This window comes from Suricata suricatta, chromosome 14 (assembly GCF_006229205.1).
Source record: "Suricata suricatta isolate VVHF042 chromosome 14, meerkat_22Aug2017_6uvM2_HiC, whole genome shotgun sequence".
Taxonomy (NCBI): domain Eukaryota; kingdom Metazoa; phylum Chordata; class Mammalia; order Carnivora; family Herpestidae; genus Suricata; species Suricata suricatta.
The window spans coordinates 73,363,847-73,387,988 of NC_043713.1; the positions used below are offsets into that span (position 1 = coordinate 73,363,847).

General features: G+C 52.0%; 2 protein-coding genes across 5 annotated transcripts in view; one reads left to right on the plus strand and one right to left on the minus strand.

Moving 5' to 3' along the window:
* Positions 1-8,623, plus strand: C14H12orf43 (chromosome 14 C12orf43 homolog). 2 transcript variants are annotated; one of them, XM_029921880.1, is made up of 6 exons: positions 1-323; positions 2,770-2,812; positions 3,005-3,103; positions 6,021-6,094; positions 6,652-6,742; positions 7,199-8,623. In XM_029921880.1, the coding sequence occupies exons 1-6, from the start codon at positions 176-178 to the stop codon at positions 7,551-7,553; spliced, it is 810 nt and encodes a 269-aa protein (XP_029777740.1). In that variant the 5' UTR covers positions 1-175; the 3' UTR covers positions 7,554-8,623. The 2 variants fall into 2 exon arrangements, with proteins under 2 accessions (XP_029777740.1, XP_029777738.1); XM_029921878.1 differs by having other exon boundaries at positions 2-323; positions 7,196-8,623.
* Positions 8,466-24,142, minus strand: part of HNF1A (HNF1 homeobox A) — a 20,472-nt gene continuing 4,795 nt past the window's right edge. The window contains exons 2-10 of one of the 3 annotated variants that reach the window (XM_029921874.1): positions 21,569-21,768; positions 16,484-16,670; positions 15,790-16,031; positions 14,816-14,967; positions 14,476-14,677; positions 13,381-13,572; positions 12,172-12,293; positions 11,941-12,085; positions 8,466-9,817 (exon numbers count right to left, since the gene is read on the minus strand). In XM_029921874.1, coding sequence (XP_029777734.1) covers positions 9,690-9,817; positions 11,941-12,085; positions 12,172-12,293; positions 13,381-13,572; positions 14,476-14,677; positions 14,816-14,967; positions 15,790-16,031; positions 16,484-16,670; positions 21,569-21,768 — 1,570 coding nt within the window. In that variant the 3' untranslated portion in view covers positions 8,466-9,689. Of the gene's footprint in view, positions 9,818-11,898; positions 12,086-12,171; positions 12,294-12,557; positions 13,084-13,380; positions 13,573-14,475; positions 14,678-14,815; positions 14,968-15,789; positions 16,032-16,483; positions 16,671-21,568; positions 21,769-24,142 lie in introns of those variants that run through there. The other 2 variants (XM_029921873.1, XM_029921875.1) reach the window with 2 other exon arrangements.

Consider the following 24,142-nt stretch of genomic DNA (forward strand, 5'->3'; position numbering starts at 1 on the left):
CTTCTTCAACAAGAAAAGGATGGAGTTCACCTCTTAGGCCCTTCCAGCTCTCACGTTTGAAGAAACCCTCAGGACTACAATCCCCACAATGCCCCGCGCTTCTCCGCCCCCGGCGCGGTTGTGGAAAAGAGTTGCTAGTGGAAGCGCTCCCCACAATCCTTTGCGGTGAGCCAAGATGGCGGCGCCCAATGGTGCCTTGAGCGATATGGAGAATAGTAGCAGCAGCAGCAGCGATGCAGAGGAGTTGGCACGGTGCCGGGAGGCAGCGATGCCGGCCTGGGGCTTGGAGCAGCACCCGAGGGGGCCGGAGAAGCCAAGAGCCGGTAGGAGGCTATTTTCAGGGAGTCTGGCCGAAAGGCGTGGGATCTTCCCCTGGGGTCTGAGAGGATGAATAGTGAGGAGTGTGATAGGGACTCGGCTTCTTTCCCCGAGAAAGCTCCAGGGACTGGGTGAGACTCAGATTCAAAGAGCGAGCAGGTGCAACAGGAAGGGTACGTACATTATCCCAGTCAGCAAAACTGAGGCACCTGAATGCCCCTTGACTCCGCTTCCTTCGGTCCTTCCTCATTGTCGCACGCTGGCACCCAGTCTCCAGCACACTCTCGGACCCTGGGGCTGCCGGACTGGGTCCTCCACGTGTTTGACAGTGGCAATCTAGTGCTACAGTAGTTTGGGCAATACCTGTTACTTTGTCCTAACAAAGTCACGGATGTCCATATCCCATTACAGTCTGCATATGTATCAAAATATCACTTTAGTCACAATAAAATGTTGGGAAAAAATAATTTACACTCATCGCTGCTTTAAAATTAGTCATTTTGGGGGGCGCCTGGGTGGCTCAGTCAGTTGGGCATCGGACTTCCACTCAGGTCATGATCTCGAGTTCCTGAATTTGAGCCCCACATCTGGCTTGCTGCTGTCAGCGCAGAGCCCACTTGGGATCCTCTGTCCCCCTCTCTCTGTCCCTCCCCTGCTGTGCGCTCGCTCGCGCGCGCTCTCTCTCTCTCTCTCTCTCTCTCTCTCTCTCTCAAAAATAAATTCATTCATTTAAAAAATTACAGTCATTTTGGGGCCCACCAGTAGATCTTAATGCATTTCTAAAGACTTAATGCATTAATAAAGAAGCACATATATTAATGTGCCACATTTGGGGGGGGTTTACTATTAATGATAACTGAATTTCTGTAAAGGGACTTGCCCGGAGTCACAGTGTAAGAAGCAGACCTTAACTGAAACCTGGAGTCTGGAGTCTGGGGTCTCATGCGGTTTCTGTTCCATGATAATTACTCACAGCCCTTGCTCCGTACTCATGACAGAGGCAGTACCTCTCCTCGTGACTGCGTGCTCAGAGAGAAGGAGCGGTCTGTCCCAGGCATCCGCATTCCCCGACTCCAACTCCAGGAGCACCGCGCACTTTGCATTCTGTGTTGTGCTCCACAGCCCCTCTGACATAGGCCACACTGTGAGCTGTGTGCCCTGCTGTGGGCCCAGTAACCAAGTGATCATTGTGACCAGTTGGCCCCTTAGATGCACAAGCACATTGTGTCCCATGACTCAAGTCAGAAACCTCAGGACCATCTTTCCTGCATCTCTCACACCATCCATCGAATCCATCAGCAAAATCCCGCGGACTGCTTCAGAAGACATGCAGAGTCCTGCCACTTCTCGTCGCTTCCACGACTGCCGTGGTCCCCCTCCTTCTACCCTTTGCCCCACGTGGTCTGTGTCCACACTGCAGCCAGAGATGTGCTGTAAAATCCCAAGTCTGTTTATGTCCCTCCTCTGTGCAGAATCCTCACCTCCCTCAAGACCCATGTCGTCACACTGGCCCACCAGTCCCTTCATGATCTGACCCCCACGGGGTCTCCATTTTTTCAGCTCCCCAACCCACTGGGCTGCCACCACACCGCCCCCTGGCTGGTTCTCAGATGCACCAGGCAGGCTTCTGCCTTGGGGCCCTTGTAGGTGCTCTTCCCTCTTCCTGGAAGACTCTTCCCCGGATGTCCCCTTGACCCACTCCCTCGCCTCTCTGAAATCCATTCACATGTCACCTACAGGTGAAGTCCTCCCTGCCTGCCTTTGTAAAATCACACACACACACACACACACACACACACACACACACACACACACCTAACCCTCCCCACCTCTCTCTCTCCTGCTTTGTTTATTTCTCCTCTGAATTTATCATTATCTAAGTGTATATTTTAATTGTGTGTTTTGGGTCCTCTGTATCCACCAACCGGCATGTAAGCTCCGTGAGGGCTGGGATTTATGTCTAATTTGTCCAGTTCCTGCAACACCACCTGGGCAATAGTAGAGGTTCAGTATTCCATTGAGTGAATGATCACCAGGCCAGACATTTCCACTGTCTCGGCTTGAAAAAACATGACCTACATAATGAAGCCAACTTCTCTCTCCTCCACAGCGATTAGCACAGAGCCAGGCACATAGTAGGTGCTCAATAAATACTGGAATCAAATATACTTAGACTTTCTTGTTCAGCGTGGTAGTTAAGAGAAGGCTCTGGAGCCAGATGACTTGGGCGATGCCCCAACCCTGTCACTTATTAGCTGCATGAGTCTGGCCAAGATATCCCTGGTCTCAGTTTTCTCTTCTGCAAAATAGGAATGATAACTCCCTTAACAGCGTTGTTGGGAACATTCAATGTGTTATGTGTGTAAATCACTTAAAATCACATTTGATGCACAACAGATACTGTTATTGTTGTTTCCTCCATAAATGCCTCAATTTTCGTTATTTCTAAAGGTGCTGCTAATAATCAGTCGCCAGCCAGCCAGCCAAGCCTCAGGTACTGTGCACTTTGGGCCCAGGTTTCATCCATCCTTTGAATAAATATTGATCCCCTGCTGTGTGCCAACTGCAAGGTTAGACCCTGGGCTGTCAGGCTGAACGAGACACATGTCGTCCCTGCCCTCCTGGGTGGGAGGTGGGGGGCAGTTCTGAGCTGGCGGGAAGTGAGGTCCTTTCTTGTGCGTTACAGGCGTAAAGTGGACGAACATGAACAAGATGGCAATGAGCTTCAGACTACCCCTGAATTCCGAGCCCACATAGCCAAGAAACTAGGAGACCTGCTGGACAGGTAACCAAAAATGTTCCTCCTCTTCCCCTGCTTCCATTAATATGGACAGTAGTGGCCCATCAGCTAGGAGCTCAGGCTGTGCAAGCAGGGGTGGGAAGCGCATGGCTGCGTCACCTCGTGGCATGCATAATCAGCCTGCCACACAGGTCCTGTCATTGTCCTTATTCTGTGGGAGAAGGAGCATTTCCTTGAAGCCACAGGGGAGTAGGGAGCAGAGCTAATTTCTTTTTAACTTTATATTTGAGAGAGCACAAGCAAGTGAGGGACAGAGTGAGGGGGAGAGAGAGAATCCCAGGCAGCCTCCACTCTGTCAGCACAGAGCCCTACGCAGGGCTTGAACTCACATACCGTGAGATCATGACCTGAGCCAAGATCAAGAGCCACGTACTTAACCGACTGAGCCATCCACATGCCCTGTGAGCAGGGCTGATTTTCAAACCCAAGCATATTTGGCCACAGAGGCCATGCCCTTTCCTGTGTTATCCTCTTACCATGAGAATAAGAGGAACCCATTTAGAAGCAAGAGTGCATTCCTACCACAAGAGGGCTGGGAACCCCCGAAATTCCTGTTGCATGGGTACTCTGTGCCCTGTGCTATGCTAGTTCTTTCTTACGTTTGAAAATATAGTCCGTCCAGATCCAGGTCCGCAACCCTAAAGTAGGCACTAAGTCCAGAGCGTGGCTCTCGGAGGTCCAGCAAAGAAATTAATGAACACTGCATCCTTTTCTGCCCTTAGAGATTTAGGTTCCTTTTTTTTTCCTTAATTCTGTTTTAAGTTTATTTATTTATTTTGACAGACAGAGAGAGTGAGCAGGAGAGGGGCAGAGAGAGAGGGAGAGAGAGAATTAAGCAGGCTCCACACTGCCAGCAGAGAGCCCGATGTGGGGCTCGAACTCAGGAACCGTGAGATCATGACCTGAGCTGAGATCAAGTGTCAGATGCTTAACCAACTGAGCCCCCCAGGCACCCCTGGAGATTTAGGTTCCTCATACTACATTCAAGGCTCTGAGACTCTGCAGTAAAGAGACATGTGTGACTTTGCTTGGCCCAGTGGTTTCCAAACTCATCTGGCCACAGTGGCTTTGCTTCGTGGAAGGCTGATCAGTGTAGCACAGAACATGTTTCAAGAGACTCTGGTCTAGATCGATTGCTAGGGACAGAGCCCTACCAGATTTGAAAAGGAGATGAAAATGTTCAGGCCATAGTCCTTCAGTTGACAGTGGATCGTGAAAAAGACAAACATGTCCTATCAAGGTGTAAACCAGCGGCTCTTCCGAGACACACAGAGTGGTGGGCCAGACCTTAGCAGCCAGAACCACCACAGCCTCAGGACCAGTGCCCAGCTCGAGAATGCATAGGAGGGTCTGTTGGCATTTCAACACAAGGGAGCAGTCTTTCTTCACGACTCCGGCCTCAGGGCGAACAAGGCCCCCCCCCCCCCGGCATTGCAGGGATCCACATCAGATTCCCCCCCACCCCCTCAGGGGAAACCCAGCAGAATGTGCATCACCCACAGTCAGCACGTTCCCTGCGGTGTTTTTGTGTCTCTCTGCAAGGAGACTTATATGGTGCCCCAGTTGGTCCCTTGTGTTAGATCAGGGCTTCTTAGCCTTGGTGCTACTAATCTTTTAGACTGGATCTTCCTGGCTCCTTACAGAACAGGGAGCAGCAGCCCTGGCCTCTACCTACTGGATCCTAATAGTATTCCCCACCACCACCACCACCACCAGGTGTGACACCCAAAAACGTGTCCAGACATGGTTTAATGTGCCCTGCCGACTGACACTGAGCCGCTGTGTTAGACACACGAGCCCGAGGCAGGTGCCTGGGTGGCGGCGGCTCCATGCCCTCTCTCTGCCTTCCCGCACAGCCCTCTAGGGAATGCCTTTGGCACAGAGGAAAGGCAGTCAGGAGACTGCACCCAGTGCTTTGCTGTGTTTACAGCCAGGATACCATTGAGAACACTGTTCTCTGACTTCTCAGCATTGACCCGAGAGATGCTTCCTGACCTCAGGTGTCCTCCCTGCCTCTCCTGTCGGCAGTGATGGTCATCACCGTCATCACGGCTACCATTTACTGAGTGCCTGCTTGTGGCCAAGCTCTATGCTAAATGCTTGATACCCACTCTCTCCTTTCATCCTTGTGACAACTCTGAAAGGAACAGTTACTATTCTCAGTGTGCAGGTGGGTAACAGAGGCTCAGAGAGATGAAGTCAGTTGCTCAAGGAGACGCTGCTAGTAAGTGATGAAGCCAGGATTCAAAGCCAGGTCTCTGAAGCGTAAATAAAGTCAGTGGATTACAGCAGCATCAGTTTCCTGGCTGTGACACTGGACCTACTTATGCACGATGTTACCACAGGGAGAAAAGGGAAGGGCATACAGGATCCCTGTTTTATTTCTTGCAGCTGCATGGCGAGCCATAATTATCTCATTTTTTTTTAAAGTTGAAAATTAAGAAAACAGACAAAACAGTGGGTCTGCCCTGCTCTAGTAGCTGACCTCTGAATCAGTTCTCTAGATCAGTCCTATTTCCCTTTCCATGCTAGTTGCCAGGACGCTCAAAGCAAAACACGCACCTGCTCTCCAGTATCTTCTGTCCCTCCGGGGCTCTTTTCTTTGCTCTATTCAAAATTGCATTCATTCTCTGGTACTGTGTGTATCTATATCTAAAACTTCTTCAACACTTCCTGGAACAAAGTGGGGTTCAAACAAACGAGGCACTGCGGTCTCAGCTCGTTGGCATGTTATGGCTGTAGGCGTTGACCCTTCTCACCAGGCCAGCGTGCTTGCTGCCATTGCGTTTAACATCACATGCCCCTGTCCCCTCCACTGGAAAAAAATTGTTTTAATTTTTTGTTTTTAATTTTTTTGTTACCCAAAGTCTCATCCTAAATCAACCATTTCCTCCTTCCATAGCTCAATTACCATCTCAGAAGTAGCGAAGGGGCCGAAAAAGCCTGAGATACAGAAAGCCCCCCCAGAGGATGACGGTGAGTGGTTAATGCTGTTAGTAATGCCAGCTCTGGTGTATCTGGAGCTGGGAAACACGGTTTTGGTGATTCTGGGGCCCGCACCGCCCTCTCCGAGGCGGGGAGGATGATGATACCCCCGTTTGCAGGGCGGGTGTCGGAGGAGCTGAGCCTCTGAGAAGTGAAGTCACTTTGTCTGGCTAACCCGGAGAAGGGGCATCTTAACCACCGCACTCCACGGCCTCTCCCGGCTGAGTCTGTCCAGCCTGCACCCAACCCACTTGCCACTTTGGAAGCTGCCTTAGGCAGAAGGCTCATCAGCTGGCTTCCAGAAGCCTCTTAGGGCATGGAGCTGGCCTCCCCTCAGGCACCTCACACCCTCACTCCAGGAGGCGTCACCCTGTCACCCTATCTCTCAACATACATCTCTTTTTAGTCACCAACAGCACAGAGATTCCTGGGTCTTCGTCTCTGGGCCAGGATCTCCTCGAGGACAGAGGGACAGAGGCGGGACAGCCGTGGCACCTGGGGGGAGGGGCTGGCCCCAGCAGTGCTGACTCGACCCCTTTGGGTTTTAGGCTTCCGCCTCTTCTTCACATCCATCCCTGGAGGCTCCGACAAGAAAGCTGCTTCCCAGCCCTGCCGAAAGCGGTTACCTTCCGGCTCCAGGTGAGGCCTCACTCTCCTCTTCGTGTTCCCTCCTTGGTGCCCGTCATCTGGGTCTGCCGGTCCCCCTAGAATAGCCATGCAGCATCCGGTCGGATCCAGGCCAAGAAGGAGCCCTGTCAGGGAGCTCGAGAAATAGCCCCCGCAGTGGGAGAGGGATGAGGGTTCTGTTGGGGGTTGGCTCTGGATCCTGACTGCTTTCTGAGGACCCCCTTGTGCCAGACACCTCACTCCTGGCTGTCCCTGTGAGACCCAGGCTCGGTTATGATCCCCGTTTCATAGCTGAAGACACCGAGGGTCAGAGAGGGCAAGTCACTTAATGAGATCACACAGCTGGGAAGCAGAGAAGCCAGTGTTGGAACCCAGGCCAGCCTCACCCCCAAGCCAGAGCTGTCTAGCGGCCTCTCCCTGTGCTGGCTCGGGGGCCCTGTCCCACCGTGTTCCCTCCCCTTGTAGCAGTGAGGACAGCGGCGAGCAGTGGCGGCGGTGCCAGGAGGCGGCCGTGTCGGCCTCTGACATCCTCCAGGACTCTGCCATCCACGGCCCTGTCAAAGTGGAGAAAGAGGCGAAGAAGAAGAAAAAGAAGTTGAAAAAGAAAGCCAAGAAGGAGGTCAATGCTGACTCGGTCACCGCCACCGCCGCCACCACAAGCGGGGCCGCTGTAGGGAAGCAGGAAACGCAGTCACCCAAGCTCAATGGAGACCAGGCGTCACTTGGGATCAAAAAGAAGAGAAAGAGGAAAAAAGCAAAGAAGGGCAGCGAGGCTTCCGCATCCCCACCAACAAAGAGTGCAGTGGCCACACCTGCAAACTGACCCGAGCCCACAGGCACGGGGCCCACGGCCCGAGGACCGCGGACGAGGAGGAGGCATTTCCAAGCCCCACCTCCCTCTCCAAGTTCAAGGACTTGGCTGATAGGTCCAGACTGCCCATGATTGGGGCTCGCCCAAGTGTCAGGACAGAGACATGGCTGTAAGGTGAGAAGCCTAATCAAAGCCTATGCTCCCACTGGGAGCTGGGGCAGACGTGTGGTACCAGAACATTCCATGGCCTCAGGAAAAAGGAGCCCTGCAGTTACTGAAGACCCATGGCCACAGGGTAAAGCTTCCGTCTTCCCAGCACTGTCTGAGGAGAAGAAGTGAAGGGAGAGCTTTTCCTTCCCCTCCACCTTCTCAGCCTGGTGCAGGAGACCACCTTAGGTGAACAAGGGAGGGGCCCCTGAGATGACAAGGCCCAGAAAGAGTTTGCACTTCTCCCTCCAGGCTGCAGAGACTTGATATTGTCTGAAAAAGGAGAGAGATTTTTCCCCCCCAGGCTTCCAGAATTTTCTTTCTCCACATTTGCGAATGTACCATGCACGAATGTGAATGTGTCTCTGAGCCAACGAGCTTATTGAAAATAAATTGTCGAGAGGCCCCAGACCTAGCACAGTGATCTGGGCGCTCCCTCCCTGTCCGTACCCAATCTCGATGAGACATTTTAAATAAGCATCACGTAGGCTTCGGGAAGCCCCACAGCATGTGTTGGACCGGTTTTCAGACACCTGGAGCATTCTGCAGGGAAGAGCAGAAGCCCAAGGTTAAGGAGAAGTTCTGGCTTTGTGGCCTCGACTCTGAGGTTCAGCAGAGCAAGAAAGACAGAGGTTGGACATAAGAGTGTGCGCTGACCCACCGCCACCTCCCTGTGCCTGCCCAGTGCCGTGTGGACAAGCAAGAAGTCCCCAGTACTCATTTCCATTACTCCGTTCCTCATTTCTTTTACTAAAAGTTAAATAAATGCACAGGCTGGGCCTCGGCTGGCTGCGAGCCAGGGTGGGGGCATGCATTCTGCGCCAGCCCTTTCCTCGGCCCAGGTCAGCTGCAGCCCATCCCTGGAGAGGAGGTCACAGAGCCCCAGCCTGACACCACTGCTTTGCCCCTCCTGCTGCACTCAGGACTCAGGCTCCTGGCCATGGCCGTGGCCTCGTCCCTCAGCCGGCCGAGCACCCAGCCTAACAGGCAGCAGCCCCGCCCCCACAGGTAGTGCCTCTCCCCTCACCCTGTGGGCCCCTGGGCTCAGCCACCTGCTCAGGCCTTGCTGCCTTCTGACCTCAGCGGCTTGTGCCCCGCCCCCCTTGCAGGGAGGGGCTGCCAGGGGAGCTGTGGCCCAGAACCTCAACAGCAGGACCAGGCGCAGAGTCACAAGGTTCCCATGGGGCAAGAGGGACTTCCTAGTCCTGGGGTGGTGGGGGGGCTTTCCCATTGAGGCAAGATGCCAGAGTGGCATTAGAAGGTGCGATGCCCACGGGGAACGAATGGCCGAGAGAACTGGCCCCCTGGGAGGCCTGGGAGAGGGAAGGCTCTGGAAGCCAGAGGGGCCTGTGTGCCTTCACTGCTAGCCTGAGCTTTCCTGGGGCGGGGGCGTCTGAGCCCTGGGCCCTGGCACTGAGTAGCCAATCGGAGAATGCTTATGCAAGTGGGGAGCAGGGGTTAATGGCTGGAACTGGTGCAGGGCGGAGGGGCCTGGTCAGAGCACAGGTGACAGGATGGGGCCCTGTTGATCTTGGGCCTCCTGCTGAGCTCCGTGAGTCACAGCTACGCAGCCTTGTGTCCTGAGGAGTGCGGCTGCAAGGGTTCCCTTGGGGTGCCAGGGCTCTCCACGGGCACAGGCTGGAGGTACCATGGTCCAAAGGCTGCCCCTTCTGTTCCAAGTGACAAGATTCACCCTGAGCAGCAGGGACAGTCCCTCTCGTCCGCTTGCTCTGCCTGCCAGCTCTCCACAGTCCCCTCTTGTACTGAAACAGCACCTCTTTCCGATGCTGACAGAGCAGGGTGGGGACCCACGCAGTTTTCCCGGGAAGGCCGTTCTCTTGCGGCAGTGAAAGTTCCACAGGCTCAGATGTCCCGGTCACCCCCCAAGCAGGCCATGCAGGCTCCAGGCAGGGCCCAGCCCCTGGGAGGTGGTTGCCGTGGTTACTGGGAGGATGAAGCCATCTGCGTGGAAATGAAGGTCTCGATGACACTGTGGTTGGATGGCAGCAGGTGGCTGTGGCCGTTGTTGGAGTCGGAGCTCTGGTACAGCACCAGGCTGCTGGAGGACACTGCAGGGGGAATGAGACAGCCGGCTGCCTGCCGAGGCCTTCCCAGCCCCACCTCGCCCGCCCATCCCTGGGGTATTGGGACGGGGCACGCAGGGCCTCACCACCTCCCGGGTTGCACAGATAACCAGAACCCCAAAGCCAAACCTCTATACTTGGGCCTTATTAACCCCCAGCCAGGCTCAGGGCCACCCAGGGAGTGGCCCCTCTGACATCTTAGTGGGAACATTCGAGAAGCCATGGGGAGATGCTGTGGTTAGTTATGCAACCGCGTTGCTAGGCTGCCATACAGTCATCAAACCAAACACACTAGTGTTGTGTAGATGTGGTTTTAACACCTCTAACCAGTTGACTTTAAAGGAGATTTCTCTGGATGACATGCGTGGGTCTCATCTAATCAGTCGAGGGCCTTAAGAGCAAAAGCTGAGGCTTCCTAGAGAATCTTCCTACCTCAAGATTGCAGGATTAAATCCTGCCTCCCGTGCCAGCCCGCCGGCCTGCCCTCCAGCTCTCAGACCTGCGTGTCAGCCAGGTCCTTAAGTATGTGACTATGCAGTTGACCTCGAACAGTGTGAGGGTTAGGGGTGCTGACCCCCTGCGCAGTCACAAATCTTACATAACTTCTGACTCCCCAAAAACTTAGATACTAAGAGCCTGCTACTAACCAGAAGCCTTATAAACAGCCAATTGACACATATCCTGTATGCTGTAGGTATTATGCACTATATTCCTGCAATAAAGTAAGCTAGAGGAAAGAAAATATTATTAAGATGGAAACCAATTTGACAATAAACTATTGTAAATTTTAAAAAAAAGAAAATATTATTAAGAACATCATAAGGAAAGGGCACCTTTCCAACTTAGCTCAGGTCATGATCTTGTGGTTTATGAGTTTGAGTTCCGTGTTGGGCTCTGTGCACATAGGGTGGAACCTGCTTAAGATTCTCTCCCTCTTTCTCTCAGCCCATGTCTGTCTGTCTGTCTCTCTCTCTCAAAAATAAACAAACATTTAAAAAAAGAACATCGTAAGGAAAATACAGTCCCGGGCTGTATTGAAAAAAATCCACACGGGGCCACCTGGGTGACTCAGTCGGTTAAGCTTCTGACTTTTGCTCAGGTCGTGATCTCATAGTTTGTGAGTTCAAGCCCCTCATTGGGCTTTCTGCTGTCAGCACAGGACGCACTTTGGAGCCTCTATCCTCCTCTCTCTCTCTGCCCCTCCCCCACTCATTCATATTCTCTCTCTCAAAATAAACTAAAAAGTGAAAAAATGAAAAGAATCCACATGTAAGTGGACCCATGCAATTCAAACCCCATGTGGTTCAGGGGTCTACTGTATTCCTGTTGGTTCTGTGTCTTATAGGAACCCCGACCGCTCCCGATGGCTAAGAGAATGGGCTTTGAGTGTGGACCTGGGTCCAAGTCCTGGCCCTGCCGCCTAGTAGTAGCTGTCGGAGGGGAGACCAAGTCACTCACCTCCTCGACTGTCTGCTTTCTCAACTGTAAAATGGGGCTGGTGGCAGAGCTGGGAGCCCTCAGTACCTATCCCTGCAGCCACCAGGGCCGGATGGAGAAACACTCACAGGGTAGAGCGGCTGCCCAAATCCCGCACTTAGCAAGTGATCACCCCCGGCCTCAGAGCCCGGCGGCCTGATGCCCACGTGCCCGCCCTTCATCGACATTGTAGGCTGCAGGCTCGGGGCCTCAGGGGGTGGAAATGAACCCGCCCAGTGGGATGTAGGTGACTAGAGAGCCCACACTCCTGTTGCCGCGCGGGAACACGAGTCTCCAATTCTCCAGGAAAAGCTAGAAATCATGATTCCTCCTTAAAGGTAATCTTTAAACGTGGGCAGCAAAATTCAAACATGCTAAGCCCTGAGCCAACCAGCACACCTATGAGCGGCCTCTGGCCCACAACAAGGCCAGTTTACTCCTCATCATTTGCTCCCCTGTCTCTTGCAATTAACCTTTTTCCTCAGTCGAGTCAGTGAGATGTTCCCGTAAGAGAGGCCCATCTCCCTGTGGTTTCACACCCCTCTTGGGTCACTTCAGGGGAGCACCGGGCACCTGTTGGCTGCACACACCTTCCTCCCCGCCTGAGGGAGCTGCAGGGAAAGGCGGCTCACCGGTGGGGCTGGTGCTGAGTCGGTGGGTGGGCTGCAGGTGCTGGATGCCGGCGGGGTCCTGACTGGGGATGTGGATGGTGGTGGTCTGAGATGCTGGCGTATGCAGCCCGGATTCGCTGGGGGCCTCCGTGTCGGAGGTGAAGACCTGGGGGAACACAGCAGCCTCCGAGCCCTCCGTGGGTGCGCTCTGGGGAGGGGCCCGAGCAAGGGGCGGGGCAGTCTGGGCCTTACCTGCTTGGCGGGCGTGAGGCTAGCCAGAGCACTCAGGTTGGTGGTGTCGGCGATGAGCATGGTCTGCGGCAGCAGGCCCGTGTGGGTGTACTGGGCCACCTCAGGCTTGTGGCTGTAGAGGGCTGGCCGGAAGGGAGGAGAGCGGGGTGGGGACGGGGGGATAGAGGCCTGGCACCCTGGGCCAGGCTGGACCCCTCCCACAAGGGCCTCAGAGCTGGGTGCTCTGGGGGAAGCAGGGTCTGGGGCCTGGTAAATGGCCCGATGGAGCAGCGGTCGGGGCCTCAGGACAGATTTCCAAGACTGGGAGCTACAGACAGAGGGGTTAGATCCTCTCCCCACCTACAGGGCCCTGCTCGGGCTGGCTGGGTGTGGGGAAGGCTGGGGGAGGCACAGGTGCTGTTGTGCTAAGTGCAGGCCACGGAAGGAAAGGCCGGCAGCTCCCATTAGGGGGTGAGCGGACAGAGGGCCACGTAGCTCTGCCCCCAGGACTCTTCTCCAAAATGTCACCCAAAGTTTCACCTACAGCCCAGCCCCACAAGAACTCCCATGGACACCGGCAGAAAAGCACATAACCACACATTCTCACGTGGGCTCAGATAAAACCGTACACACATAAATACGTGCACTGAACCAAATTCACACAGATACACAGGTCCACAGTCGCTCATCCCCAATTCTGAACTCCAGAAAGGTCGGAAAAACCCACAAATTTTCAAAAGGTCAGCACTAGAGCACATTTGGTGACACACTCCCACCCGAGCCCAACGTGAGGTTGTGCCCGTCTTTATTAACCTCCGTCGTGGCATTCCACCCCCTGCTGCAGAAATCCAGTGCTTGGTGACAAGTTACTGCCCGAGCCCTGCGGGGAGTGCGATGGGTCCACCGTATGTAAAGTCTGAGAAGTGGTGGATTCTGAAATACACATGGCCCCATGGGTTTCAGAGAAAGGGCTGTGACCTGTCCTCTCACACATGGGTGTGCACCTGCAAACACCAGTGCACACCCACATGCCTTTGCACTCAAGAAACGCCGCACATGCTTACACACTGAATCCTATTCTGGCCCACAGACCGCCTCATCACAGAAGCGCGCACACACACACACACACACACACACACCACAACAGCTGCTAAGCCACACTATTCCCTGTGCTCACGGACACCCAGCCCCTCCCATGCCCACCTGCAGTGTGGGGCTGGGGGTGCTCACCGTGCGGGCTCTGCAGCTGTGCCATGGTGGCCATGAAGGGGCTCTGGGCCACGTGGCTCTGCATGGGGGGCATGAGCGGCTGCTGGTAGGGAGGGTGCAGCGGCTGGGAGAACTGGACCGGCTGCAGGGTGGTCAGGCTGCTGCCCATGCTGTTGATGACCGGCACACTCTGCGCCTGAGTGGAGGCCAGGCCTGGAGTGGGGGGAACAGGAGTCAGCCGGGCTTCCTACCCACTTCACCAACCCCTGGGGGCACTGTCCCTCATTCCCAGAGCCAAAGGATTGGGGGGAGGGAAGAGGCGACTAGGAGACACCTTTGCCCTAGGAGCCGTCCCTAACTTCCATGATCTAGGCAAGTCACTCCCCTTCACCAAGCCTCTAACTCATTATATGGACGGACTGTGTCAAACTAGGTTCCCTGGATCCCTGGGGTTCCACAGCAGTGCAAAAGCCCTGCAGCTTAACTCTGTGCCCCTCTCCCAGCAGCTCCCTATCTGTCTTATCTATTGAGTCTCCACATGATGGTTCCTGCAAATAAAGTCTTTCTGAGCTTCAAAACACAACAAAACGGGTCCCTGTGTTGCTCAGTTAATTAAGTGTCCGACTTCGGCTCAGGTCACTATCTCACGGTTCATAAGTTTGAGCCCTGCATCAGGCTCTGTGCTGTCAGCTCAGAGCCTGCTTTGGATCCTCTGTCTCCCTCTCTCTCCCCCTCCCTTGCTCTCTCTCTCTCTTTCAAAAATAAATAAAACGTCTTTTTTAAAAAAACACACACAACCGAAAACCTACAAAACTTTGATCCCCCTTTGCCTGCTGCTTTTCCCGTAGACATTTTGCCTTCCAAGACACTATATAATGTCTGTACTGTGTTTGCTGTCTGCCTCCCCACTGGAGTCATTGAGATTTTGGTCTGTTTGGTTCATCTGTGTATTGCTGATATAGCATAGTCCTGGCACAGTGCAGGCACTCAATATATGAATGAATGAATGAATGAATGAATGAATGAATGAGTCCCAGCACCTCTTCCAGGTTCTGGATTTTGTGGGAGCCCCATGAACCCTCCCACCAGGGTGCCCTCTCATGCCCACCAACTTACCAATGACCAGGGTGGAGGCACCTGTGTTGGTGAAGGTGGGCCCCAGGGAGGCAGGCTCACCAGGCCCAATGGCCATGACCCCAGGAAGTGAGGCCATGATGAGATTCTGGGGCTGTTGGTTGAGGCCTGGGGATGTCTGCTCCAAGCTGTGCAGTGCTGTCAGGGTGCTGACAGGGGGGAGGGGGCCTCCAGTTGCTGAGACCTTGGAGGGGAACCAAGCTGAGTCAGGGCAGAGCACCACACTGTCTCCCTGGGGATGACTCCAGAATCTCCCAGCCAAGGGAAGATGGAAGACGGGGTTGGGAGAGGTTTCCCCACCTGAAGGTATGGGGACACTCACCAGCTTGGCTTCGGTGCTCAGCAGGCTGTGACTGGGCTCCAGGCCTGTGGGGGACACTTGGTGCAGGGGTGCAGACACTGTCACCAAGGGACCACTGCTGCTTGAGGGCACTTCTGCCCCTTCGCTGGTTGTCGGTTGTCCATAGCGCACACCTGGAATGGGAGCAGCATCCAGCCTCAGCACGCCCCCCTTCCCTGCCCTCCTTGACCCTCATCACTCCAAACTGCATCCGTGTGCTTAGGCCACTTGCCCTGTCTTTCTATGTGCAACCGGCAAGCTTCACCTGAGCATCCTCCTGCCAGGTCCTGGGCTGGCTGCTTCCAACTCCTTGAAGGCAAGACCTGAGTTTTATGAGCTCTGTGCCCCCCTCTGACTAGCACTACCTGTGATAGGCATTAGGTGTGCGGTGAAAGACATTTAAACCAACAGAAGCTGAGGCTGATGGAATTGCAGTGAGCCAAATTGAATAGAAGGAACTGGAATTCGTTCAGTGAAATGGAATCCAGCTGAATTGAGCCTGAAACGAACTGAGCTAGATTGAGCACATGGAGTTGAACTGAATCAGATCAAAGAGAACTGGACTGAATTGAACGGAGTTGTACAGAATTAATTTCATTTCCTCCGATTATATTTAGACAGGGTATAATTTAAAGGAACTAAATTGGATCATAATGAATTGAACAGAACTGAATTGAATGAAAGTGAGTTGAATTTAACTGAACTGAATTGAATTGATCTTAAATGAATTAACTGAATGGAAGTAACCCAAGCCAAGTTAGGCTGGACTGAATGGAATGGAGGGGCGTGGTCAGTGGGGTGGACGGGAGAGGAGTGGAGTGATAAGGAACCAAGCTCAAGTGCTAAGAAGTTTGGGTGGCCACTGTCCCTGAGGTGGCGCTCCCCAGCTCCCCAGCCTACGCTTGTGTCCCCTCTAGCCTCTACTATTTCAGTCCCCCTGCCCACACAGCACTCACCGTGGACCTTACTGGGGGAGAGGGCAGGTGGGGGCAGTCCTGGGGAGCTGTGGGCTGGCAGCGCAGGGCCCGGACCTGGCCCCGGCGGCGGCCCGCTATATGTGTCCATGGCCAGCTTGTGCCGAAAAGCTTCTTCCTTGCGCCGATTGGCAAACCAGTTGTAGACACGCACTTCCGTGACGAGGTTGGAGCCCAGCCCCTGTGCCTGCGATGGTGACACTCCCCTCTGGATGCACTCCGCCCTGCAGAAATGGCCATTCATGAGCCTCCAGGCCAGGCTCAGAGGAACCCTCTGCTAGGGCTGGAGGTGGGGAAAAGAGTTCGGAGAAGTAGGGTTCTACCTTAATGTTTAAAACTGTTAGATCTCGGTTCTAGTACGAGTTCTGCTGTGTGACCTGGAGCAAGTGTCTTAGCCTCTCTTGATCTCTCCAATTATAACGTGAGCAAAATAGCCATTGGGGTAGTAATGAGGGTGAATGAGATGAGCAGCCACTCAAGGGTTGCTGGGGTGGGTGGGGAGTGGGTGCTAGGAGTCGAGCTAGGTTCCAGACACTGAGCAGAAGTTGAGTGCTCCAGGGCCAACAGGAGGCGCTCTCAAGGTCTGGTGAGCCTCCCTCAGAACCCAGAGCCACCGTCTCCAGACCCTGCCCCCACCCAGACCAAACCAGCCCTGCTAACCCACCAGCCACTCTACCTATTGCACTCCTCCACCAGGGCTTCCCGCTCCTCCTTGCTGGGGTTCTTCTGCCTCTCGTAGGCCTGGAACAGGATCTGCTGGGAGGCCGGGCCCCACTTGAAACGGTTCCTCCGCCCCTTCTTGGTCGGCAACTCATCACCTGTGGGCTCTTCGATCAGCCCACCCTGCCCTGCGTGGGTGAACTCTGTAGGCACAGAGAGTCCTAAGCAGGGTGCAGGCCACTCCCACCTTCCCACCCCTGATCCTTTCTCATTCCCAGGGTGCTAAGCCCAATGAGCTTATATCTCGAACTTAGAAGTCATCTAACCCAGTGATGACACACACACAGCACACATGCCACCCCTGTCTTAACCTGTGTCCGAAGCAGACATCACTAATCAACCCCTGCACCCAAATGTCCATCAACTGACAAATGGATCAAGAAGATGTGGTCTATATAGACAATGGAATACTACATGCAACGAGAAAGAATGAAATCATGCCATTTGCACCAATGTGGATGGAACTGGAGGGTGTTCTGCTAAGTGAAATTAGTCAGTCAGAGAAGGACAGATACCATATGTTTTCACTCACATGTGGAACGTGAGAAACTTAACAGAAGACTGTGCAGACTGGGAAAGGGAAAACATAGTTAAGGAGAGGAAGGCAAACCAAAAGAGACTTTTAAATACAGTGAACAAACTGAGGGGGAGAGAGGAGTGGGAAATGGGTGATGGGCATTGAGGAGGGCACTTGCTGGGATGAGCACTGGGTGTTATATGTAAGCAATGAATCATGGGAATCCACTCCCAAAGCCAAGAGCACACTGTATTTACTGTATGTTAGGTAACTTGACAATGAAATATATTTTTTAAAAAAACAAAAAACAAATCTTAAATTTGCTAAGTAAAAAAATTAAAAACCCTGCACAATTTTCTACTGAGCCAAGACATAGCTCACAGCCCTTCTCAATACAGGGCTCCAGGTAAGCATTGGCGTTTGTTCAGATCTAACACGTTTGCTGTCTCATTTTACAAATGAAGCTAAGGCTCAGAGAGGCTAAATACCTTTCCAGGGCTGCACAGTAGAATAGAAAACTTGAACCACAGTTCTTGAGTAGATTCAGAGCTATTTTAAACTTTTCAGACATGTAAAGCACACATAAAATGCAAGAGGAGAGACCCAGCCAGCCCCTGTCAGCTGGTTCCACTTTAATGGAAACTACTAGATTATCCTGAGCAAGCCACCAAAGGAATAGAACAAATAAATGGCAAGTCATTTTTCTGAGGGGAGGCAGGAAGATCGAGGCAGGGATAGTGCAGAAAGAGTGCCTTCATCATCTGAGTCTCAAGAGGCATAAGCCAGCACCAGTGCTCTGGGGACAGGTGGGATTAGACCCACCTAGAAGCCACTAGAAGCCTGCTTCATTCAGATTCCAACGGACTCAGTTGGCCATCTCTTCTGGCAGCTGAGTGGACCAAGATCTGGAGTACCAGACACATGCCTTGGCCCAGACAATAAAAATATTTCAGCTTTAAAAATGCTATTCTGTCAGGGTGCCTGGGTGGCTCAATCTGTTAAACGTCCAACTTTGGCTCAAGTCACAATCTCACAGTTCCTGAGTTCGAGCCCACATTGGGCTCTGTGCTGACAGCTCAGAGCCTGAAGCCTGCTTTGGATTCTGTCTCTGTTCTCTCTCTGCCCCTCCCATGCTCACTCTCTGTCTTTCTGTCTCTCTCTCTCTCTCAAAAATAAATATTAAAAAGAAATTTTAACCGTCCTGTCAAGGCCATCTAAAACAAGGAAAACCTGAGAAACTGTCACAGGCCAGAGCAACCTAAGGCAACATGGCAACTAAGTACCGTGTGGCCACAACCGGATGTGATCCTGGACCAGAAAAAGGACATTTACATTAAGAGGGAAACCGAGGAAATCTGAATAACGAAGTATGGACTCAATAAGTGTGTCAGTGTTGGTTTCTTTTCTTTTCTTTTCTTTTCTTTTCTTTTCTTTTCTTTTCTTTTCTTTTCTTTTCTTTTCTTTTTGAGAGACAGAGCAGGGGAGGGTCAGAGAGAGAGGGAGACACAGAATCTGAAGCAGGCTCCAGGCTCCGAGCTAGCTGTCAGCACAGAGCCGACCCGGGGCTTGAACCCACGAACCATGAGATCATGACCTGAGCTGAAGCTGGATGCTTAACCAACTGAGCCACCCAGGCACCCCAGTGTTGGTTTCTTAATTGTGACAAATGTCCCATACTAGGGGTGGCTGGGTGACTCAGTCAGTTAAGCAGCTAAATGGCGACTCTTGATTTAGGCTTAGGTAATGATCTCATCGTTCGTGAGTTGGAGCCCCACATCGGGTTCCTTGGGATCCCCTCGTCCTCTCTCTTTGCCCCTCCCCAGCTTGTGTTCTCTTAATAAATAAATAAATAAAACTTTTTTTTAAATGTCCCATCCTAGTGTTAATAATAGGAAAGCTGGGTCTGGGATAAACTGGAATTCCCTCTATAATCTGCCCAGCAGTTCTGAAAATCTACACTTAGCTTATTCTAAAATTAAGAGTTTATTATATGCTATCTAAGTTTTATCTAAGAAGGTGTAAATTAAAGCCATGTTAGTTTTCTTTTTCTTTTTCTTTTTTTTTTTTTTTTTTTATATTTTATTAAAGCCATGTTAGTTTTCTAAAAACACGTAGTGCCTTCAGAGTATGTCATACACAGTCCCAGCCACCTGAGACCCGAGAGCATGCCCCCGGCAGGTACAGGTGGGCAGGACACTCACTGGCCCCCTCGGGCATCGCTAGGTGTTGCTATTTCTGCACAAGTCAGCAAGCAGTGTTCATCGTTGTAAGAAAATATTAATACTTTCCCATAGTGGTTGCTCAGTAAATGTTAATTAACTTAATGTTTTAATCAGCCCTTTGATAATACCGATATCATAGTTTTTCACAGCTTTTAAAAGTTGCTTGTTTTGGGGCGCCTGGGGGGCTCAGTTGGTTAAGTGCCTGACTTTGGCTCAGGTCATGATCTCATGGTTCGTGGGTTCGAGCCCTGCATCAGGCTCTGTGCTGACAGCTCAGAGCCTGGAGCCTGCTTCAGATTCTGTGTCTTCCTCTCTCTCTCTGACCCTCCCGTGCTCACTCTCTCTCTCTAAGATACATAAAACATAAATAAATAAATAAATAAAAGCTGCTTGTTTTAAGAGCACCTGGGTGGCTCCGTCAGTTAAGCGTCTGACTCTCGATTTCAGTTCAGGTCATGATCTCATAGTTCATGAATTAAGCACCACGTCAGGCTCTGTGCTAACAGTGTGGAGCCTGCTTAGGGTTCTCTCTCTCTCACTGTCTCTGTCCCTCCCCTGGGCTCACATATTCTCTGTGTGTGTGTGTAGAATAAATATTTTTAAAAAAACTTTCCAGCTTGTATAAATAAAACAAACAGCAAGTTGATATGTGAAGTTGAGAACTTTAACATTTTAATAAATGTTTAGGAAGCATGGCGAGGAAAGTTTATTTTTTTAATTACTGAACATGTAAATTGTCACTATGTCTTCATAAGGTATTAGGGGAATATCTATCAAAGATTTTAAAGTCCCTACTCTCTGACCTAGAATTCCACTTCTAGGAATTATTCTACAAACACTCTCATGTGAGCACAAACATATACAAAGAAGGGTGCTTCTTGAAGTCGTTGGTTCTAACCGCACATTGGAAAAACCCTAATAAAAGTCCTTTGGAAGGGAGCCAGTTAAACAAATAATGGCACATCCAAGTAACAGAATAGCTAGCAGCAAAGCAGAGGAAGGGTGTCTGGGTGGCTCAGTCAGTTAAGCATCTGACTCTTGATTTCAGCTCAGGTCATCATCCCACAGTTTGTGGGTTCAAGTCCTGCATTGGGCTCTGTGCAGACTGCAGAGCCTGCCTGGGATTCTCTCTCTCACCCTCTCTCTCTGTCCCTCCCCTACCTATGTGCACTTTCTTGCTCTCTCTCAAAATTAAAAAAAAAAAAAGCAGAGGAAAATGCATACATGTTGCTAGTACATATGTAAAATATCTCTGGGAGCATATATAAAACTAATTAGGAGAAGGACACCTACTTTTGTTGTGAACTCTATTTTCTCCTATTTTTTTTAATTAAAATTTTCTTAATGTTTATTTCTGAGAGAGACACAAAGCATGAGTGGGGGAGGGCAGAGAGGGAAGGAGACACAGACTTGAAGCAGGCTCCAGGCTCTGAGCTGTCAGCACAGAGCCCGAGGCGAGGCTCGAACCCACAAACTGTGAGATCATGACCTGTGCTGAAGTCGGAGGTTTAACCAACTGAGTCATCCAGGCACCCCCCTCCTTTTTTTTTTTAATTAAGTATATGTTGCCTTTTTTAAAAACTTGGGCAATTCATAAAAGAAATGTTTTGGAAAAACTTTTACACATAGGCTCAAAAGTGTGAAAGTGCACTTGGGATTTGGGGGTGTGAAGTCAGGGTAAGGAAACCCACAAATCCTGAACAAGAGCGTGGCCACGTCTCCCGGAGTTGGCAGTGGAGGATTCCCTGAGCCTACACCTTGCCTCTGAGCCTTTACTCAGGCTTCTCCTTTTGTCCCAAACCCCCTTCCCTGCCGCCTCCCTGGGCCAAAATTCCCTTCTGACTTTAAGACTTAGTCTGAAAGTTCTGCTTCTGGTGTGGTCCTTCCTGATGTCCCCACCCCGCTGATAATAGATTACTCTCTGGTCGTCTGCCAGCTGAAAATTGTGAAATACTTTATGTAGTCCTACTCTGCACCGGGCCTGCACGCGGTGAATGCTCCATAAACACCCGCTGTTACTCTTGCTATCACATTATAACACACGTCTCACTGTACCATAATGATCTGCTCTCCTGCTTCCAGTCTACACAGATTTAGACGGCAGGGATCCCATTCATCCATCTTCGGATGCCCAGGACCAACCTACGCCCCTCCCCCAGAGTGCCTTGTGCAGAACAGGTAACACGTGCCGGTTGAGTCCCCCGGACTTCCTCCGGACAGCCTATCCCCGTCATGCGGTGGAGGAACTTCCGGTCCCAGCCCCAGAGCTGCCGGGGAGGACGGGGTCGTGGGCGTTACTTACGCTGGGCCACCTCTCGCTGCTTGCGGACGTACCAGGTGTACAGGGCCGCTCGCTTCTGTGTCTTCATGGGGGTGCCCTTGTTGAGGTGCTGGGACAGGTGCGACTGGTTGAGGCCGGTGGTGTCCACGACCTCCCTCTGGGGGATGTTGTGCTGTTGCAGGTAGGACTTGACCATCTTGGCCACGCGCCACGGGTCCTCCCTAGGAGGAGGGCCAGGACAGAGCCTGCTCAGCGTGGGGGTGCAGGCAGGGTTGGCAGCCCGTCTGCCCTGAGAGTGCGGATTGGGGGTGAAAGCAGGTGTGGAGCCTGGGACCTACACTTCGACTCAGGGGCAGCAAGGTAAGGGCACTCATGCCAGGACAAAGGGGCGCAGACCCATGGACATGGGAACAGAGACTTAAAGACAGACATACACACATGTGGACACAGGCCTCAAACAGTACCACACAGACATGTGCACAGATAAAAGTTTAGAAACACAAATGCACAGACATATGGACCGAGATGAAGACATGAACAGACTCCCACCAGAAGCTATACAAGCCAGTTGTGGAAGATCCTCACCTCTGTGTCTCTTTTAAAGAATCCCCACCTCATCATACCTCAAAATGTTATTTGTGGCTCTGTCTTATCCCCTGTGAGAGACTGTAAATGCTTGGAGGGCAGGAACCCTCTGGTTCTCAGCACCCAAAATAGGCCTGCATGCCCATGGTGAATGCATGAATGAATGAGTGGATGGGTAAGTGGGTAGATGGATGGGATGATGGATGGGTGGATAGATGAATGAATCGGGGGGGGGGGGGGGGGGGGGGGGGGGGAGGTGGAGATAGGGATGGAGAAATGGGTGGGTAAATAGGGTGGTGGATGGATGGGTAGATGGATAAATAGAGGGTAGATAGTGGCTCGCTGGATGGGTGGTTGGATGAATGGATAAGAGGGTAGATGGATATGATAGGTGGATAGAAAAATATATAGATGGGTGGATGGGTAAATGGCTGGGCAAATGGGATGGTGGATGGTGGATGGATAGATGAATAGATAGATAAATAGATGGCAGATGGTGCCTGAATGGATGGTAGTTTGATGAGTGGATGGGAGAGTAGATGGATAAGTGAATAGGGATAAGTGGGCAGATGGGTGGATGGATGAGGAAGAGACCTACTGGGGTGGGGGAAGGGATGGTTCTGAAAACAAGGAGAGAAAATAGTTCTCTCATTTTACAGCCGGGGTCACTGATGCTCAGAGTGCTGGCATCACATCTTTTGCCCAAGGTCACGGGGACAGCCCAGCAGAGGTCTATCCCATATGAAGGGATTCAGTTCTAAGTCAACCTATCAGATAAAAATCACACAGGGTCAAAACGCCCCTGAAAATCTGTCCTAACCCCTAAGCTGTGGGCTGGCCAGTTTCCCAGAGCACAGGGGCAGACAGGTCCAGGTGAAAAGGTTACCAGCTGGTGTGCAGAGGCCCCATACAAGTGTGTGTGTGCGCGCCCGTGCACCTGAATCCCACTCTTGGCTGAGACTCTCACTGGAGAGACGGCCATCGACGATTCACGTTCTCACCCTCCGCTCACTGTGGAGAACAGGAGTCTCTGATTGCCTGGACTGCACAGATGCACTCTCTCCCTCTCCTGTTCTCCGGTTCTGTCTCAACCCTCCTCTCTTTGCCGGGTCACCTTGTATGGATAAATATGTGTCAGATAAAGACAGCTCCACACCACAGCGTCGAAACAGGCGGAGCGGGGGGGTTTGAACCCAGCTCTGTGTGGTTCCAGAGCCTGAGGCTCTCACCTCCTCAGCTGAGCATTTTGCTTCTAGAACTTGAGCCTTCCGGTATTTTGCACGTGTGACAAATAGCAGATGTAGGAGGCAGTTCATTTTGCTGCTGAAAATGCTGGAAACTACCTAAGTGTCCAGCGATTGCGGTACCTCCTGCAGATGCAACCATGGAAAGCCACCGAGTAAGCTCTCCCTGAGCCCAGACGGGACAGAGCCCCTCTGGTAGGTTTGCCCGGCGATCTGGGTAAAATGTGAAGCAGCGTGACAGATTTCCGTGTATTTGCATGAAATACCAGAAGAACACAGAAGACACTTGTGACACCGATGGTCTCAAGATAGGAATGGGGTGCTGGGGACAGGGGGAGAGGAAAGCGTCCTCTGTTGCTTTTCTGCACTTTTAAAACAATGTAATACACCATTGTACAATAGTCTATACATGCACATGTAACACTTAAAACTAAATTGTAAAAGAACAAAAAGCAAATAACCCCCAGCACGGTGAGGCCCACCTCATACTGCCTTCTCCCCTTCTCTCCTTCCAAAGAACCAGCCTGGCCTTGCCGCCTTGACAATGCCCTTCTCAGGTGTGACAGGCACGGAGCCTGGCCCCTGGGACTTGCTCTTTTTATCTCCTTTTTAGCAGTTCCCAGTCACATAGGGAAGACAGGGCGGCAGGGACCATTCGATGTAAATTGGCCAGCAGTCGGTACTGCCGAGTCCCAGTTGTGTAAAAATGATTGATGTGAGAAGTCATGTTTCTTGAGTATTTACCATGAACCAGGCACTGTGCTAA

Bases quoted from the DNA above. Each gene is read 5' to 3' on its own strand.
- C14H12orf43 (XM_029921878.1), top strand. From the start codon at position 176: ATGGCGGCGCCCAATGGTGCCTTGAGCGATATGGAGAATAGTAGCAGC. The intron at 3,104-6,020 runs GTAACCAAAAAT...CTCCTTCCATAG, and splicing joins CTAGGAGACCTGCTGGACAG to CTCAATTACCATCTCAGAAG. The intron at 6,743-7,195 runs GTGAGGCCTCAC...CTCCCCTTGTAG, and splicing joins CGGTTACCTTCCGGCTCCAG to CAGTGAGGACAGCGGCGAGC.